Source organism: Anolis carolinensis, chromosome 5 (assembly GCF_035594765.1).
Source record: "Anolis carolinensis isolate JA03-04 chromosome 5, rAnoCar3.1.pri, whole genome shotgun sequence".
NCBI classification, from domain to species: domain Eukaryota; kingdom Metazoa; phylum Chordata; class Lepidosauria; order Squamata; family Dactyloidae; genus Anolis; species Anolis carolinensis.
Window position 1 is genome coordinate 33432480 of NC_085845.1, and position 19396 is coordinate 33451875.

General features: G+C 37.5%; 1 protein-coding gene across 3 annotated transcripts in view; it reads right to left on the reverse strand.

Moving 5' to 3' along the window:
• sec24d (SEC24 homolog D, COPII coat complex component) overlaps positions 1-19396 on the reverse strand; it is a 67650-nt gene that overhangs the window by 14276 nt on the left and 33978 nt on the right. For all 3 annotated transcript variants that reach the window (XM_008112072.3, XM_008112073.3, XM_008112071.3), the window contains 5 exons: positions 13809-13947; positions 10083-10198; positions 4573-4697; positions 3254-3445; positions 2698-2791 (listed from right to left, as the gene is read on the reverse strand). In XM_008112072.3, the coding sequence (XP_008110279.1) occupies positions 2698-2791; positions 3254-3445; positions 4573-4697; positions 10083-10198; positions 13809-13947 (666 nt within the window). The remainder of the gene's footprint in view (positions 1-2697; positions 2792-3253; positions 3446-4572; positions 4698-10082; positions 10199-13808; positions 13948-19396) is intronic.

Sequence of the window (19396 nt, forward strand, 5' to 3'; positions counted from 1 at the left end):
GGGGCTCATACACTGTACATGCCAATCAAGGGCTATCTATGTTTTAACACTTTTATGGACTGCTTAGAGCAGGGGTCCCCAAACTTTTTAAGTCGAGGGCCAGTCCACAATCCTTCAGACTGTTGAGGGGCCAGATTATCATTTGAAAAAAATACAAACAAATTCCGATGCACACTGCATATGTCTTATTTGTAGTGCAAAAACAACAACAACAACAACAACAACAATGAAAGAACAATAAAAACAATTTTAACCAACATACATTTATCAGGATTTCAATGGGAAGTGTGGTCCTGCTTCTGGCCAATGAGATAGTCAATTAGGGTTGTTGTTGTTGTTGTTGTTGTGGTTGTGGTTGTTGTTGTGTGCCTTCAAGTCATTTCAGACTTTGGGCAAGCCTAAGTCTAAAATTTATTTATTTATTTATTTATTATTTACTGCATTTATTTACTACATTTGTATCACACCCTTCTCACCCCAAAGGGACTCAGAGTGGTTTACAAATTATATGTACATACAATATATTATATTATTAGCATAGCACAATATTAGCATTATATATTACTATATTGAACTATACCACTGTACTGTAATATTATTAGTAATATTATATGTAACATAGAATATATAATTAATATTATTATATGGTATTATTATTAGTGTTATATTGTATTACCTTATAATATTATTATCAATATTATATGTATATACAATATATATTATAAAACTGAGGGCGGGGGCCAGGTAAATGACCTCGGAGGGCCGCATCCGGCCCCCGGGCCTTAGTTTGGGGACCCCTGGCTTAGAGTGTCATTCCTCCCTTCCTGAAACTCCCACAAAATTTTATGAAGTTTTCAAACTGCACAAATTTTTATCTGAAAACCAATTTCCTCTTCCTAGGGAGACAGTGAAATACAAAAATACTGTGATCATTTGATTTATGTAGAATAATATGCATTACTGTATTTGCTCACAGTTGGCATTGTGAGGAAAAGAAACAAAGGAAAATAAATGCAGAGACAAGAAGTCTGTTCAGACACTGAGATCACTTTCATGGAAAACACACACACACACCAATTCCAGATGGACCTAGAATGGCCCTTTTGAAGTCGCAATGTATTGATTTTATGGTTTTTGGTTTTAATTTTCTTTGTGTGTTTGCTCCCAGTATATTTATTTATTTCCTTCACACATGACAGATGGTATTCAACGTTTATCTAGATTTAAATAAATAAATACATCTTCTTTAAAAATAAATATATCTCAGATTTCTTCTCCTCCTTCACAGAAGCCTGGCTACATTTAATACAGATGAGTTAAGACACTAATAATCATGCTTTTTCTAATTAATAATGACACCAAGTACTGCCTGGCTCCAAAATTAAAATGACATCATCTCAAGGAATAAAGGGATAAATCATTCCCTTATTTTTAGACATGTTGTAGGAAAAAGAATAAAGGTCAAATGTATACACAATAATGGGCACTCTTCCATTTAATTCAGTGTCATTTACATGAGGCTGGACGATATCCCATGAAGTTGGGGTCTGCATACTGGATCCTTCCCAATCTGTGAGATGGTGGATGCTGTTGTCATATCGTAGCAGCAGAAAATGCTATTTCTTTACTCCAACACAAACATTCACTTTGTTTGAAAGAATCATCATGCTTTCAGAAGGCTGCCAGGAATGCAATTCTGCTTTAAAACAGGGCAAGTATGCCTCATACACTTTGTATTTAGAGAAAAGCAAAGGCAGTCTTTTAACCTTGTCTGCCCTGAGTCCCCTTGGGGAGAAAGGGTGGAATACAAATAAAGTTTTATTATTATTATTGTTGCCTGAAACAGATCTCAGAGCTATCACATCATTCTAGACCTTTAGTATCAATAGTGTTTCCAATTTCACCATCATCATCACCATCACATTTACATTCTGTCCCTCCTTCACTATGTTCATGGTAATATGTGTGGCTGTCATTCTTTCAGTTTTATCCTCACAACAATGCTGTCGAGGAGCCTCCGATGGCCTAGGGGATAAAAGCCTTGTGACCTAAAGGTTGGGTTGCTGACCTGAAGGCTGCCAGGTTCGAATCCCACCCGGGGAGAGTGTGGATAAGCTCCCTCTATCAGCTCCAGCTCCATGCGGGGACATGAGAGAAGCCTCCCACAAGGATGGTTAAACATCAAAACATCCAAAACGTCCCCTGGGCAACGTCCTTGCAGACGGCCAATTCTCTCACTCCAGAAGCAACTCTGGTTGCTCCTGACACGAAAAAAACAAAACAATGCTGTCAATCATGCTGTCATTGAGTGACAAGCCAAAACTCTGGTGAAGAGTTTGATGAAACTGTATTTCCCAACTCTGCCAATACTCTAACCACTTAGCCATCTCCAGGGCTTTAGCCAAGGGGGGGGGGGTTCAACCCCCACCCCTGAAAAATTTCAGATAAAAAACTTGTTTACTCATGAATATTAACTGATTAACCAAATCCCCATGAGTGTCCACTGATTTCTAAATTATTTTGTGTTATGGAACTACTCTTCATAATTTGCTAAAAAAAGTTTCAACCCCCCCCCCCCCATTTTTTTTCTGGCTATGGTCCTGGCCATCTCACTGTGGGAAATGTTAGCTTTCATCAGCATTTTTGCAGCTTTGTCCTAATAAGGACATTGTGGTGCAGAATACTATACATTCTCACCTTCAGTGCTTCCATGCCAGCCTGGATCACAGGAGCAAAGACTGTCTCACTCTCATTACTGTCTGCAAACATCTCTGGAATCTGGTCCAGCAAGCTACAGAAAGGGAGGAAGATCAGTGTTTCAACAGGTTGGAATAGACAAGATAATCCTTTAAAACAAGAAAAATCATAATGACTTGCTGAAAGATTAACACTTAGCATGAAAAAGAGAATTACACTGGCTAAGCCTATCAGTACTTACAAGACTTCTTAATTGCTTTTTTTTAAAAAAAAAAATATCTACTCAGTTGAAGCAAGAAAATTTTGCTAAGTAAAATGCACCGTGTTTAAACTTTAAAGAAAGACCAAAAATCAAAACTTGCTAAAGTTTGACAGATATCTTTTCTGCAGTGTTTAGAAAATTTATGGAATCTATGATATTACATTGAAATGTAACATATTTATTAATAGGCTGATATGTAAAGCGGAGGTGTCTATGACAAACTAACTGAAAAACGCATGGCCTTCTCAGATGAACACATTTATATCTGAGCAAAAACTGGTATAATCTGCTTACTTATTGATAACAGAACGTGACTCCTGGAAATTGACAAGGAAACCATCCAGCAAAGGCACAAAGACTTCGCCAACATCAGTGACGACCATCATCTGGGGTTGTGCAAGGTTGCTCTTCACATTGAAGAAATGGAGCACTTTGTGGTAGGTGACAAACCCAACACGGATACTTGAAGACTCCTCTTGTTCTTCCCTGGAAAAGAAATTATTTTGGAAAGCATGGTTTACAGATAAATACAATGTCATTATTATGCATAGGAGAGAAAAAATGTAATTATGGGTCACATTTTTTGGTTGAACTCAAACAACAAGCAATATCTCAGTGAGATATCCAGATTTTAGCTTTAGGCAGAGTGCATAAAATCTCTTCTGAAATGTACAAACCATGATACTGAGTCTGTTGTGCTGGCGTATGTACACTTGGATGTACGAAGACTTGAGGATTCTGGATGAATGGATTTTAATCTTGGACATTCTTAAAATTTTATATAATGTGATTTTATTTTGTAATGGTACCTGTTTTATATGAACTGTTGTTTTGTAGATTGTTTTATATGAATTGTTGTTTTTACATTGTTTTTAGGCATTGAATTTTTGCCTATTTACTGTAAGCCGCTTTGAGTCTCCTCGGAGAGAAAGGCGGGGTAAAAGTGATGTAAATAAATAAATAAAATAAATAAATAAAAAATAAATAAGTAAGAATGGTTAAATACACATTTAACAAGACCAAAAAAACTGGTATTTTTATTTGAGCCAGTCATCCCCATCCTGGCATTTTCCAGTTATTGAACTACAGTTCCTGCCATTTCAAACTAAAAGCCATTGGTTGTGCTGCCTGGAAATGTTTGGAATTACAGTTGGACACAACTGTAGGGCACCAGATTGGAGAACGTTGATTTAAGCCACATGCCTGCTTGAAGCATGGGAAAAAATATGGCAGAAATAGGAAGAGAAAGAAATTCACACCATAGGCACGTATGTCTATCATTAGCAGTGTGAAGTCAGGAGAAAGTCTTGCTAAAGAATGGAGCAAGTTGTTACTTCAGTATGACCCCTGTAGTCACAGGTCCAATATCCATTGTTTCATGTATCCACATATGATAATATACATCCTCCCTAGGCATTTTTCTAGGTCCTCCAACATGACTTTATGGTATTCTTGTGCTGGATGTCTTTCATCTCAATTGAATTTGCTATCATCTGCAGTTTAGTGCATTTACGTGAAATCCAAGAATGTATCCCTCATGAATATGAGGGTTGTACTGTATTTCTTCACTAAAGGGAAATTCTAAATCACTGCATATCTATGATTGTCTTTACCTTGGAAGTCTATCCAGTACAGTCTTCAGCTCATCACAGATAAGTTTAACAAGACCACTCTTTATGTTATTGTATGACACGTCTATCATGAATATATATGCTGGTGGTTGTGGAGGCTTGTTGTTCTACAAAAAAAGAGGAAAAATAAGATAAAAGATGTCAGATTTCTAACCCAAACTGATCTTTAAAGGACAGGCATCAAAATGTAGGGTAATATGTTGTCGAAGGCTTTCATGGCCGGGATCACAGGGTTGTTGTATGTCTTTCGGGCTGTGTGGCCATGTTCCAGAAGTATTCTCTCCTGACGTTTCGCCCACATCTATGGCAGGCATCTATGGATATGCCATAGATGTGGGTAAAACGTCAGGAGAGAATACTTCTGGAACATGGCCACACAGCCCGAAAGACTTACAACAACCCTGTAGGGTAATATATTTGCATAATTAAGTAATTGTCAGAAGATGATGGCTTGAATAACATCATTAGTGCCAAGTAATGCAGACTAACTGAATCAATGGGATTTACCTATATGCTGACATACCATGCAACAATTAAAGGATTGAGTCTATTCTAGTTAGGATTAACCAATGGTACCAGTCACAATCTCCAATTGCATTATTTAAAGTCATATTTGAGTAAAATTATTAGTGCTGGGAAAATATAACAGCTATGTTCTCAATTAATGTTTCACAAATAGTTTGGTGTTAATGTTAATCCAACTGCTGCTGCGTTGCAATTACTCTGACATTTGCCCCTCTTGATTTCGCCAATCTCATCCATATCACACTTTTGGAAAAAAATTACAGAATTGTCTTTCAAAAATATTAGATTAATTCAAAGGTCATTAGAAAATATTGTTCTGCCATTTGAATCTTTAACTGAAACAAGCCAAGGAAAGATCCTATTGTGAGGTCTTAATGAAAAACATCTCGCTTTCGCTCACATGTTGAAATTGATATTCACCCTGGGAGTTTCCTTTCCAAGGGAAAGAGCAGCCTTGGGTGGGTGAAAGAATTTTCACTGAGACTACAGAGAAAGAAGAAAGGGCAAATCCCCCTTTCTGCACACCATGCCCCCAATCCTGATATGGCACCCCACAATTGTTATTTTTTAAAAAATAAAAAAATAAAAAAGAAGGGCTACAGTAAAATACATAAATCCACATATAGTGTATCTTGGCCCACACTGTTTTTTCTTACATAGGCAGAAAAAGTCCTGCCCATATATTACAAAAGGTAGGCAGGCTGCTTGATATAGGTATGGATGTCTTCTGTTTTGTTTTGTGAATCATTATAGTTTGTGTATGTGATAGACGTAATCCTCGAGAGATATTCTGTGAACATGTATTTCATGTATTTACATTACAAAAAGGACTCTGACAAAACAGGGTCTATAAGTCAAAGAAAGTACTTTGGACTCAAGAGGAGTGTTCCTACACTCAAGTACAGACCCAAGCCAAGTATTGTTTAATGTCTCTGTCTTTGATACAAACACACATGCACACACACAAACCACCCAGATAGAATCTGAATCATATGCATCTTCAGAGTTCCTGCTCAATTCTCAGCTGTGCTTGCAAGACAGATTTATTACATTAGAGAATTAAAGTACTAACCATCTAAACTAAGCACTAAGAAAGAGACAGACACCACGCAAAGGAAGTTTCTTATAGTCCTCCTGAAGACAATTTATGAGAAGGCAATTGAGAGATCAGACCCAGTACAATCTCTTGCTGTGTCACTTTTGTTCCTAGGAACATAAAGATGGTAAACGTTGCCTTCGCAACAATTGTAGTGCTGGATATTCCTTGAATTCAAATGAGCATGTAAAGGGGGAGGCCATAATATTTCTACCATCAAACCATCAGTATGAGCTAGAGCATGTCATGTGCTATGTGAAAACCACTTCCTGCCCCATAATTAACTCATTAAAGTTCACCTAAACACACACACACACAGGTTAATCATGGGGATGTGGTAAAAATGCAAATAAATCCCACATTTACTTAATGCAAATCTTCAGCAACAATGTGATAATGAGAGCCAGTTATGTGTGAGTGCATTTTAAACCACAAATGTATGTCAATGTCACCATTTTACTTCTGTTCACATCTATGTGTCTCTGAAGCAACCCAAGGTGGTATAGTAAGACAGATGTGGCAACCCAGGTAGAGTTCTGAGCTTGAAAAAATTGTTCCAATTTTAGCATTTGCAGCCAGCTTGCAAAATCTTTCATACCTTATGTAAATTATATAACCATTTATTAAAAGACCTTGGCCAACTTACTGGGAAGTTTATTGAAAAAACAAAATGCTTTGTATTTGCTAAATCCATTCCAATGTACTGCAACACCACTCCACAGCTGTTTTTTGTTAACATTCCCCCTACCAGTTCATACTCATTGTTATTCAGTAAGCACAAAGGAAAGCCGTGGCTTTCCTTAAGTGGAGGGGTGGGAAATAGATCACTGTAGCTTTGTTTGATATGGTGCATTCTTCTCATATTGTGAAATGTACTGTATCTGCAAGGAACTTTATAGTGTTTACAGTCAACAGTAATAGAGGCATGAACTGTCAGCTCATAACATGTTAAATGAAGAATATCCATACAATGGAAAATATTTTAATCCATCATCTCTGGACAAAAGATCCATGAAAACTCAGAAGAAACAAATACTTTTAAGCTGCAGGCCTGGACTATCAAGTTAGCCCAATGAAGAGATCTATTGATCTGGATCCTGTTGGTTAGTTGTTTTTGTTTACTGTCATCAAGTTGACTTCGACTTTATTTATTTTGTGTCAAAAGCATTGTACATTTCAAATAATGGAAATAAAAATAAAATTAAAAAAAAGAAAAAGAAATCACAAGCAACTAAATAGTAATGGACCAAAAGCGGGCAACAGCAACCGCATTGTCTGTAGCTTTAAACAACTCCTCCTCCGTACATGAGGCAGGGCATTGTGGGCAAGCATACATATGCTGAGTTGTTTGTTCAGCTCCACAGTCACACAAGGTGGAGGATTCCTCCAGGTAGTGCCACCTTGCCAAGTTGTCTTTTGATCTGCCCACTCCACTTCTGAGTCTGTTCAGGGACTTCCAAGTTGCCCATTCTTGGTTTGCCCCTGGAGGAAGACCCTCTTGGGGGGCCATCCAGTTAGAATTGCCAGGTTTAGCTGCCCACCCTTGCTGTTGCTGGAGCAACATCAAGAGGAGTGGTGGTTCTCATGAAGCCCTTCCTTGATTTGAGTCTGGTGGGAGGAGGCTGACAGTCATGCAGTGGGTGGCTTTCACAATGTTCGACCTTTTTTCTCTCACCATTAGCAGCAACTTCCCGTCACACGTCAGGAGGGGCAATGCCAGCTAACTTGTAGAGTTTATCAACAGGTGTAGGTTTAAGGCATCCCGTGATGATTCTGCATGTTTCATTCAGTGCTATGTCCACCTGCTTTGCATGGGCAGACTTGTGCCAAACAAGACTTCGACTTATAGTGACCCTATAGTGAATGGGAGATCTCCAAGTCATCCTGTCATCAACAGTCCTGATTAAGTCTTGCAAATTCAGGACAGTGGCTTCCTTGATTATGTCAATCCATCTGCAGTATGATCTTCCTCTTTCCTTACTGCCTTTCCACCTTGCCAAGCATTATTGTCTTTTCTAATTCGTCATGTCTTCTTATGCTATGTTGAGAATTGTCTCCAGAAACCAGCAAGCTCAAATTATATATATGAAATTTCATAGAATCATTTGCTCATATATTATTTGGCAGTCCACAGTAGTACTCTTCTCCAGCACTGCATTTCAAATGAGTTGATTCTCTTCCTATCAGTTTTCTTCACTGTCCACCTTTCACACCCATACACAGAAATGGGAAATGTCAAGTCTTTGCTATTTTCTGCTAGTAGTATGGTGTCATCTGCATATCTCAAACTGCTGATGTTCTTCCTCCAGTTTTCACATCTCCTTCCTGGCTTTAATCTATCTTTGTGTATGAACCATTCAACATACAAGTTAAACAAATACCCTAGTGTGATGAATGCAGCCTTGCCTGACATCTTTGCCAAATGGAAACCATATTTTGCCCTAACAGTGGCCTCTTATCCTGAGAAGAGTGTATGCATCAGGATAATCAAGTGTTGTGGGATGCACATTTCTTTATGGTATACATAATCAAAGATTTTTCTATAATATATAAAGCATTGTTTATTTTATTGTGAAAGTCTTTGGTATACCCCATTATTAAATATGTCTGCAATATGATCCCTTGTGCCTCTTTCTTTACTGAACCCAACTTGGACATTTAGCATTTCTTTCCCAAAGAATATGAAAAAAGTATTTGTTGTAGAATTTTTAGCATCACTTTGCTTGCATGGGAGAGTAATGCAATGGTCAAGTGGTCACTGCAATCCCTAATGTTCCTTTTCTTGGGGAATGAAATGTATGTTGAGTGTTGCCACTCTCTTGCTTTCTATACCTGCTAAGAGATGCTAAAATTTGACTGGATTCTTTCTCTGTGGTTTGAAATGTCTCTATTGGTATGATATCGGTTAATGGTGATTTATTTCTCCCAAGTGCATTGAGTGCAGCTTCCACTTCACTTTATAAAATTGTTTGTTTATTGTTAAATACTTCTTTATTCTTTCATCTCTCTTATATATTTCTTCAATGTATTACTTCCATCAGCTTTTTATTTCTTATTGATCATGTTCTCTTATTGGTTGGTGAGAATCCCCACTACTGATTTAAATTTCACTTTGATTTTTGGATCTTGTGGAAGAGGTCTCTTGTTCTACCTTTTTGTTTTCATATTTTATTTATCTGCAGTGATTGTTATAGGTCTCTTCGTATATATTTGCATTACTCTTTATATATTTGAATTACTCTATTTTCAAATTCTATATGGATTTTCTTTAGGTAGTATTTTGGCAGAAGGATTGATTTTGTGTTCTTCAGCTTTGCTTTAATTTTTGATATTGACAACTGATGGTCTTTGCCAGTATCTGCTCTTGCTCTGGTTAGCCTATAATTTCTTCATGTCCTGCTTCCAATTATGTAGTATACCTGATTTCTTTACTGGCCATCAGGTGATGGCCATATATACAGTCACCTCTTTGATTGCCTGAATAGTGTGTTTGCAATGAACAAACTGTTGGCTTTACAAAATTCAACTATAGGAGACCCATTGAATCAATTGCTGAATTGTGATTCTATACACAGCGATTCAGTGAATCGGGTTAAACGATAGTGTGTGAAATACTGCAGTTTACATTTGGCACCAGTTGCAGTTTTAAACAACTAAGGCTACAGTGATTAGCACACTTACCTGACACTAAGTATCACAGAATAATGAGCAACCATTCCCTAATAAATAGCTAATTATATCTGCAGCATTTCCTCTTTCCCCAGACTTTGTAACACACACCCTCCCTTTTCTTGAGGTTTCATAAACATACTGAACTCGCTTTCATTTATGATATAGATTACAAACTCTTTTCTTTGTGGAAGAGACTTACCCTGCAATAATCTAAAGTAGCAACATATTCATATGATCCTAGAGATAACTCTGGCCTTTCATAGTAGTCTATTCTTCTGCCAACATGGTCCAGATGTTGAAAATAGAATGGAGGCACTGAAGGAAAAAAAAAAGGAAATCTGGTTTCTCCCCTTTTGTTAAACACAGATGAACAAATACAAGCTCGTGCTTCATATGTATTCTAATTGGTTTTATATGAGAAGAAGAGCAATGCAAGAATGTAATTTTTTATGCAAACACAAATAGTAACCCTCATCATCCTCCACATCATTTAACCTTTTTTTCTTATTAAAAGGCTACGCTCCCTGGCTCTTGACATTAATTTTCCTTTACATCTGCTAGCAGTGAGAAATGAAATACTTGTAATATACATTTGGCATCCCAGCTAAGACCACTCAACCCTTACCATATATGTCTGCATTCTCAAACCTTGTCCTGTCCAAATTCTTTGTCCATTTTTGCCTTAAATCCAATTAAACTAAAACCCACCGAATTAATGTGATTTAAATGCATTCACAGCATTTTATAATTACAATGTTATTGAGCATAGAATAAGAAATTGTGATGAATTCTATAGGTACAGTTCTATTCAATGACGACCAAGTTACTTGCACATATTTGCTCAAGAACACATCATGCCATGCTATTGTTAGTCATTTTTAAAGAGTAAACATCTATGTATTTCCCATACAAGTTTCCTAATGCAATGTCACTATCTTGCCATGTCAGTGTTGGTATTCTGCACTAGCCAAAGCAATGCATTTGAGTTTGCATTCTCCAAATCCTCATTATACCAAAAGATACAATACACATTGAGATGTTTCTCAAACCAATTGAAGAGTCATAGCTCAGAGATATACAAGATGCTTGGCATGCAGAAGGTCAGTGGTTTACTTCCTTGGAAAAGCCTTGATGAACCATTGGCAGACAGCATAAATAGTGCTAACTCAGCTCAGCCAAAGACAATTTCATAGTAAATATGTATAAGATGCTTGCTAATTCAGATGTCAGTGTTTGGGAGATTACAAAAGGGAGTTTGGGAGAAAGGAATGACAAAACAGTGCTATGTATTCTTTCTTTCCCAGTCTCCTGCCTATCAAATGGATGATGATGGCACTGCACTTTTGAACTAGAAAATGATACATCAAGTGAAATGGTTTTGGAAAAGTGTGAGTCCTCGCCCAGTTGTGTGTATGTGTGTGTATACCCAGAGGTAAAGGTAAAGGTTTCCCCTGAAGTTAAGTCCAGTTGTGTCCGACTCTGGGGGTTGGTGATCATCTCCATTTCTAAGCCGAAGAGCCGGCATTGTCTGTAGACACCTCCAAGGTCATGTGGCCGGCATGACTGCATGGAGCGCTGTTACCTTCCCGCCGAAGCGGTACCTATTGATCTACTCACATTTGCATGTTTTCGAACTGCTAGGTTGGCAGAAGCTGGAACTAACAGTGGGTGCTCACTCCCCTCCCTGGATTCAAACCTGCGACCTTTTGGTCTGCAAGTTCAGCAGCTCAGCGCTTTAACACACTGCGCCACCGGGGGCTCCTTGTATACCCATATATTTCCATAAAAACTTTCAATGAAATGGTCTCCATAGTGCTTTACAACTATTCAACAGCAAAGGCTAGAAGGTCTTTCCCCATCTTCTTCAATCCATGGGCAAGTACTGGCCAAGTGCCTTATATCTGACTTTGTACCTTTTCCAACAACTTGTGGTCCTTTTTCCTTCATTCAGATAACATTTTGTAAGACAACGTTCCGAGATGCAACCGCACCAAATTTTAGGTCTCTTTGTCCTCCTAAATTCACCAGTGACTCACTATTGCCAGTTACCTATTCAGCAAAATTGGGCAATTTTCTCTTAATTCCTCTGCTTATGATGGATTCTTGAAGCTTTAATTACAGTGCATAAAGGAACACAGATGAAAGGGCACTGTCGAAGTGCAAGCCATTCTATTTAATTTGCAGTATCGCTGCAAATAATAGCTTGACAGTAGACTGTTATGCAAATAGTGGGCATTTGTGAGAATGTCAGGCTGAGTAACAGCCCATGCAGCCGCCTGCTCTCTATATTTCATTCTACAGATTAAGCTTTGAGGCAAACAAGAGTTGGCATAAGTCTTCTAAGGTTCATGTTTCAGAGTTGAAAAGATTACTGTATTAGGGAAAGCTCTGTGCCACTTTGATCCAGCTGAGGAAATCCAACTAGATACAAACGTCTCGAAAAGCTCATTCTGGCAAAGTCTTGGGAGCCAGCCAGGAGCTCAGGAACTCATGAGTCACATGCAATTGCACTTGGACAAATATGGCATGGCATCTCCCTTTGAAAGCAAGTCCTGTCGAAGTAAAATTAATGGCCAATTTAACCATTAAAATCCTCTGTTGTAGAAAGGAGGTAATGACTGAAGTATTTTCCCTTTTCCAGGTGGCCAAAACAAGTATTTTCCAGTTGAAATACATTTTAGCCTCCTTTGTAAAAGTTGCAGGTAAAGTGCTACCTAGTTATATTATGACACAATTTTCTTATAACGTCTATCTGCTTGAATTAATTGCAGGTAATACAGAAATCCTTACGGCCAGTAGTATCTGGTGAGTTCTATGTCAATATAGTCCAGCATTTAGTTCAAACTTTAAAGGAGCTATATCAAGGCAGCAAAGCTATTTTAAAGACATGTTCAACACCTTGGATACTGCCTTATTAGAGGTAAAAGTAACACCCAGAACAGGTTCACCACCCCACTAACCCTAACCCTAACCCTGAATTTTTGCAGGACTGCTCTCAGAAAGAAATTAAGTTACAGGGTCTTAGAACATGTTTACCTTCCCTCCAGAATATGTTTATATGCATTTCTTCGGAAAAGCCTGGCAAAGCCTCACCACTATGTTTTTGTGTTTCTTCTACATGCCAACATGACAGTTCTTTTTCCATTCTACTTGTCTGCATCTGGAAATGGCACTTCTCACTAACCTGAGAAACTGTTGCACCTCTATGCCTGCAGAAAACAGCAGCTGTGCTATTTTGGCCTCATCTAAGTTAAGGCCATTCAAGAAATACTTCCTTGGGGATTCTAGACCAAATGGCTGAGTGAGTCTAGCTGATATCAGTTGACACAAGGAATGCTAGCCATCTACACCGAAGTCAGGTGTCTCCATAAAAAAAATCAAGATTATGGCAAAAATGATGAAATGAGTCAACCAGTACTTTCAGTTCTTAAGAAGTTACATATTTAGTAAAAAGCTCCATTCATGTAGCTTTGGCAAGATGCAAATCCTTCTAGATACATTCCTACTCTCACTCACCTGAGAGAAAGCTTCAAATGAAATAGCAAGATTTCCTTATGAGAATTACAAACAGCACTAGATTGGACATTAATTTGTAATTTTGCACACAGTGAAACTAAGAAAAGGAAATGGTGGATGGATAGACGATAGTGAAGTCTCTTACAGGAATTATCACAAGTTTATATGAATCTTATCTAGGGGTTGTGCTAAGTACTATAACTCCTGAACATCTTGGCTTCTACTCGACCTTCACCATTAATGAAATCAGTCGTGATTTCTACATTAAAGAAACACATTCAGAACTGGTTTACTTCTGAAACTGTACATCTTTTGAAGTCAATCACCATGTTTTGCATTCATTTGGGAAAAATATTTCTCTTTAGTTTCAAAATTAATGAAAACACCATAGCATGCAGATACTACTTACCATCATTTACACAGCTACAAAATCCACACTGATATTTTCTTCCCCCCTCAATGAACTGCATGAAGGGACACATATAAGCTTTGCACCGGTTGCATCGGAGGGGCCCGGTTTCACCATGGTTGACCATATAAATTGGTGTCTACAGAAATATTTTAAAAGATATGATGTAAATTAAAACAATGATTGCATCAACAACCTATTTGGACAATTCTATACTTGTGAAATGTTATTGAAGTACTGGGTATAATTAGTAGGTATAACCCAGGTTGCTGATCATTCCTGTTAAGTTACTTTTGGAAGACTTAAGCAGATTTTTTTCTCACTTAAATGTATGGGGTGTAAAAGTACAGGATGATATTGACTGTAAATAAATATTTAAGCTGATAATCAGACATGATTGCATAGCATGATAGTACTTATTTAGAAGTAAGCTCCATTGAAATTACACAGTGTTATCAAGAATATGTGTTACATTAAAAAAAATGAACATGTACAACATCATATATACTGGACATGATTTCAGCTGTCATTAATTTATTCACATATACTGTTTCCTTTCCTTTACCTCTAACAGTTTCATTTGTAGTTGAAAACCCACGTAAATGAACATGTTACAATGAAAAAGGAAATTGTAAGAAATATATCTTCCTAAAATAGTCTCTGGAAACCAGCAAGTTAAAAAAAAAGTCATAAAAGGACTCAGCAAGCGAGAGTCCAAAAGTGGCAGGCTCAAATCCGGAACCTCAATACCACATGAGAGACTCCCTCCTGGGCACACAGAAGACTGGGCAACTTGGAAGGTGCTGATCAAGCTGCGCTCTGGCAACACAAAATGCAGAGCCAACGTTAAGAAATGGGGTTACAAAGTGGAGTCCATGACATGTGAGTGTGAAAAAGAGCAAACTACAGACCACCTATTGCAATGCAGCCTGAGCCCTGCCACATGCACAATGGAGGACCTTCTTATAGTAACACCAGAGGCACTCCAAGTGGCCAGCTAATAGTCAAAGGACATTTCGTATAAAGCCAAGTCTTAAACTTTGTTTGTGTTTTAAACACATTACAACTGTACCCTCGGTTCGCTTCTGATACGACAAAAGTTATTAGTTCAGTATAAGATACCACAGATACATTATTTCATTGTTGATATATAATATATTACCACATAGGCGGATTTAGTAAAAACAAAAACTCTTGCTATCAGATCAGAATTGGAAGTATATCACCCCTCTCCTTCCTATGCTATAAAAAAGAACAAATTCACAAAAGTTATGCCATTTAGTTTTAGAAGTTTTACCTTCTATCTTTTATAATTATCTCTTTGGCTTTTTAAAAACATTGTCAGCAGCAGCAGAACATAGACAGCCAAACAAATGCTTACATATTTCTCAGAAATGTTAACTAGAGTATAATTTAGTCTAATTAGAAGCAATACTTTGCAAAAAAAAGTTATAAGATAAACAGAACTGCCACAATTTAACCTATTTAAATCAGGTTAAATACACAAATATATGTAAGTGATTCTCTGGTAAAACGAAAATGCCACCCACTAGGAATAATCTAGTTTTCCCAAGAATAACAGCTTTCAAAAGAAACCTATGTTTTCATAAGAGAGTTTATTCTAGTATTCGTCTATTCACCATAAATCCAGAGTTTGGAAAATTTACTTCAAGATTGTTAGTCCAGGAGTTCCCTTGCCAGCATGGACAAAAAAAAAACTTTTCCAAACTCCAGAAACCTATTTTCCTCAAAGTCAGGAGGCATAGTTGTTTGGGATAATAGTTTTGTCCAAATGCTGTTTCCTTAATGTCAATTCCCTCTTGATTATATACCAGTTATTTTTCCTTCAATCTCCCTAGTAATATTATTAGTAAAATTGAATTATCGATCTGTATAAAACGGTGTCAAGATATATCATGAAATGCTAAAGTTAGGATTCTACATGCCAACATATTTCCAATTTCTATGTATGGATGTGAAAGCTGCATGATGAAGAAATCTGATAGGAAGATAACCAACTGATTTCAAATGTGATCTAGAGGAGAGTTTTACATAGATTGTTAAAAACACCAATAAATGGCTCCTATATCAAATTCTTCCTAGAAACCAACTAAACTGAGACTGTCAAACTTTGATCATATCATGAGAACACATGACTCACTTTGTAAGGTAGAGGGCAATAGGAAAAAAGAAAGACAGCATCATAAATGGATAAACTCAGTAAAGGAAGCTAGAGCTCTGAATGTGCAAGATATGAGCAGAGCTGTTGATTATAGAATCGCCATATGTTGATGTTGATTTAGCAGCAGTAAATAGTTTTGTGCATTCGTACAGAATCACTATCTGTTCCTGTTTGTTTCATTCATAAGGTCCCGTTTCCATTTTTGAGCACCCCTCCCGAAAATGGGTGCCTTTCCAAATGAGCTTTTTTTTTTTGTTCAAGGTCTGAAAAAAATGAATATTTCGGCCCACTGCACCTGCCAGGCCTATAGCTGAGTGCCAAGTGCTGAATAAGGGGCTGCCAGGGTGCCAGGGCCTACAACTGAGCACCAAAAATCAGCCGAAGCAATGGTTCCCATTCCCATTTTCCTTTGGTTTCACTGATATTTCCAGTTCTAGAGGGGGATGTACGGTTTTGTGCATTCCAAATGAACAAAATGGTACAACAACAGATGAAACAGTAATCGGGCCCATGACTAGTAAACAACAATAATGAAATACAGGTTAAATATTCCTTATTTGATACCCCATTAGACTATGGCCTTCCTGAAAGGCAGGGTTTAACAAGGCATTGGGCCTGTGGGGACTGACTACCGGGTAGACCTGGGACCTCAGTAAGAAAACTTACTGAGCCACTATTACACTGCTCCGGTAGTCTTCCTGTACATAGAAATGACGCACCAGGCAATGGGGTGTCACTCCTCCCCCCACTTCCTGGTACATCTTTTCTATGCACCAGGAGGACTGAAGCAGCGTAATGGCGGCCTGATAAGTTTTTACAACTTTTTAATGCTGTTTTGCAGTTTTTTGGGGTGGCCCTATACCAGGATGGAGATACCTCACCAGGAGAGCCCAGTCTGAAGTGCCCTGGGCAAGTCACACTCTCTTTGCACCAAAAGAAGGCAAGGGAAAAACTTCCTATGAATGAATCTTGCCAAGATAAAGTCGTCTTAGGGTTGCCATAAATTGGAAATTACTCAAAGGCACACAAGAAAAAATATTTGTTATTCATTTGAATTTATGGGCTTATAAACTGATTATATGCCCAGAGTAAAAGAATGTTTATTTTGTACGGGTTACCTAGTGCCCAATTTCCAAATACCCTGCTTATAAAATTCACAAAATACAACAAAAGACAAACCCTGCACTGTTTCATCCTGCATAGGAATATACACTTTATTTTCCTAATTCTTACTGCAGCTGTCAGCACTTAGAAAGACAGTGTGTATGGTATGTTTTTAACAATCAATTTTATGCCTCATACTCTCTGTAGGTGTCACTGTGCGCTAAGAGAAATTGTGGCAATATATGCAATTCCATCTAAGCAATCATTAAAAACTATACTGTTCTCTGGAGAATAAATTAAATGTAATTCATCTAATCAGATTGGGAAATGCTGGTTATGTGCTGTACATTATATAGCAACACTGGCTACAGAGTAATGTACAGTATTCAAAACCAGCAGTAACATCTCTGGGTTTTTTCCATTGCAAAAATCAGAAACAAGTTCTAATGAGAATATGGAATAATGGCGAATACTTAGGATTCTTACTGCTCAGTAATCCCATCCTGCCATAGACAAGTCTGCATTTTATGCCCACCAAGCATTTTCATTGATTGCAAGGAGAAGGTGAATAGTTTCCACTTCAGAGATATTTCCCCCAGTTTTTTAATACCTCTATGCAAGCCTCAGGGTCCTCTAGTAAGTTGATTATTTTTTTTTGTGGATGTATTTTGACTAGAGAAGCAACAACTTTCATAATATGGCTTTCATATTATGTGGGGATGATTCTCATGTGATTGATTCCATGGGACATCATGCATGGTATAATGGTTTAAGTGATGGACTCTTTGAGGGACCCTGGTTCAGATCCACGTTGAAATAAATTCACTGAATGACTTTGAATAAGTAATACTGTCTTAGACTAAGAGGAAGACAACAGCAAATCTTGCCAAGATAGGATTGCCATGAGTCAGTCGCAACATGGAAGTACATCATACCAACAATAAATATCTCACTGTTGTTGTTCACCTTCAAGTCATTTCTGATTTAAAGTGACCTTAAAGGAAACCAATCATGATTTTTGAGCAAGGTTCATTTAAAGGATACAATATAATAATATTTATTAAATATGATATATTATATGTAATATTGTGAATAATATTACAATATATAGATATAGTACAATATGGTAATTTATTACCAGTATTGTGCTATGCTAATAATATAATATTGTATGTAAATTTAATTTGTAAGCCGCTCTAAGTCCTCTTCGGGGTGAGAAGGGTGGGATATAAATGTACGAGGGCTGTCCACAAAGTAGGTTATGTTTTGGATTTTAAAAAGGATAAAGTATAGGAGAAATCCTTTACCATAGGCAGCTGAAAGACACATCTCAATAATACAATCTCAGGTAATCCCCACTGAAATCTAGGCATGTCTCATATAGATAAATGAGTTTGAAAAGGTCTGCCCCAGTAAATTTGCTGCCTCTCTCCCCCATTTCCAACAATGGGGGCGTGGCTGGCAGTGCGGAGTTTTGGCTACCCTGCAGGAAGGGAGAAGGGGGAAGAGATGAGGACACAAGTGGGGAATTTACTGAAGCAGTACTTTTCAAACTCATTTATCTATATGAGACGTGCCTACATTTCAATGGGGATTACATGAGATTATAGTATTGGAATGTGTCTTTCAGCTGCATATGGTAAATAATTTCTCCTATACTTTGTCCTTTTTAAAATCCCAAATGTAACCTACTTTGTGGATAGCCCTCGTATTAAATAAATAAATAAATAACAAACCCAAAACCAAACAGAAATTAAAACCAAGCATAGATTACTCAATAAAATCAAATACAATACAGAAGACAATAACATAAAAACAGCACCATCAACAACCAATAGTCTGAACCATAAAGAGTACTGGAAGTACTTGCAAGTGGATCTCATTTATTGCTCTACCAGTGGCAGGAAAATGTCTTTACGCAATCACACTACAAACATTAAGACCAAGATTATCACTCTCTCTCCCCAAACTAGCTAATACTGTTTTTCTCTCTCATCTTTTTCTTGAGGTAGGAAAGACGAGCCTGAAAGGTCAACTCATTCATAGATGCCAAGGGATACAATGCTCACTGGCATACCATGAAATCAAAAGAGCAAAGAAAAAAACATTTTATGTTAAATGCATAGAATGAAGCCAAGGAATCCTAGACAACTTTGGTCAGGAACGAAGCTAAAGGTTTATAACCACATTCCATTGTCAGCAACAGCATTTTAAATGCTATTATTGTGTCCATAAATCAATGCTAGAATAGCTGAAAAACTGCATTGCAACTTTTAAATGTATCTTGACTATCTAACATCTT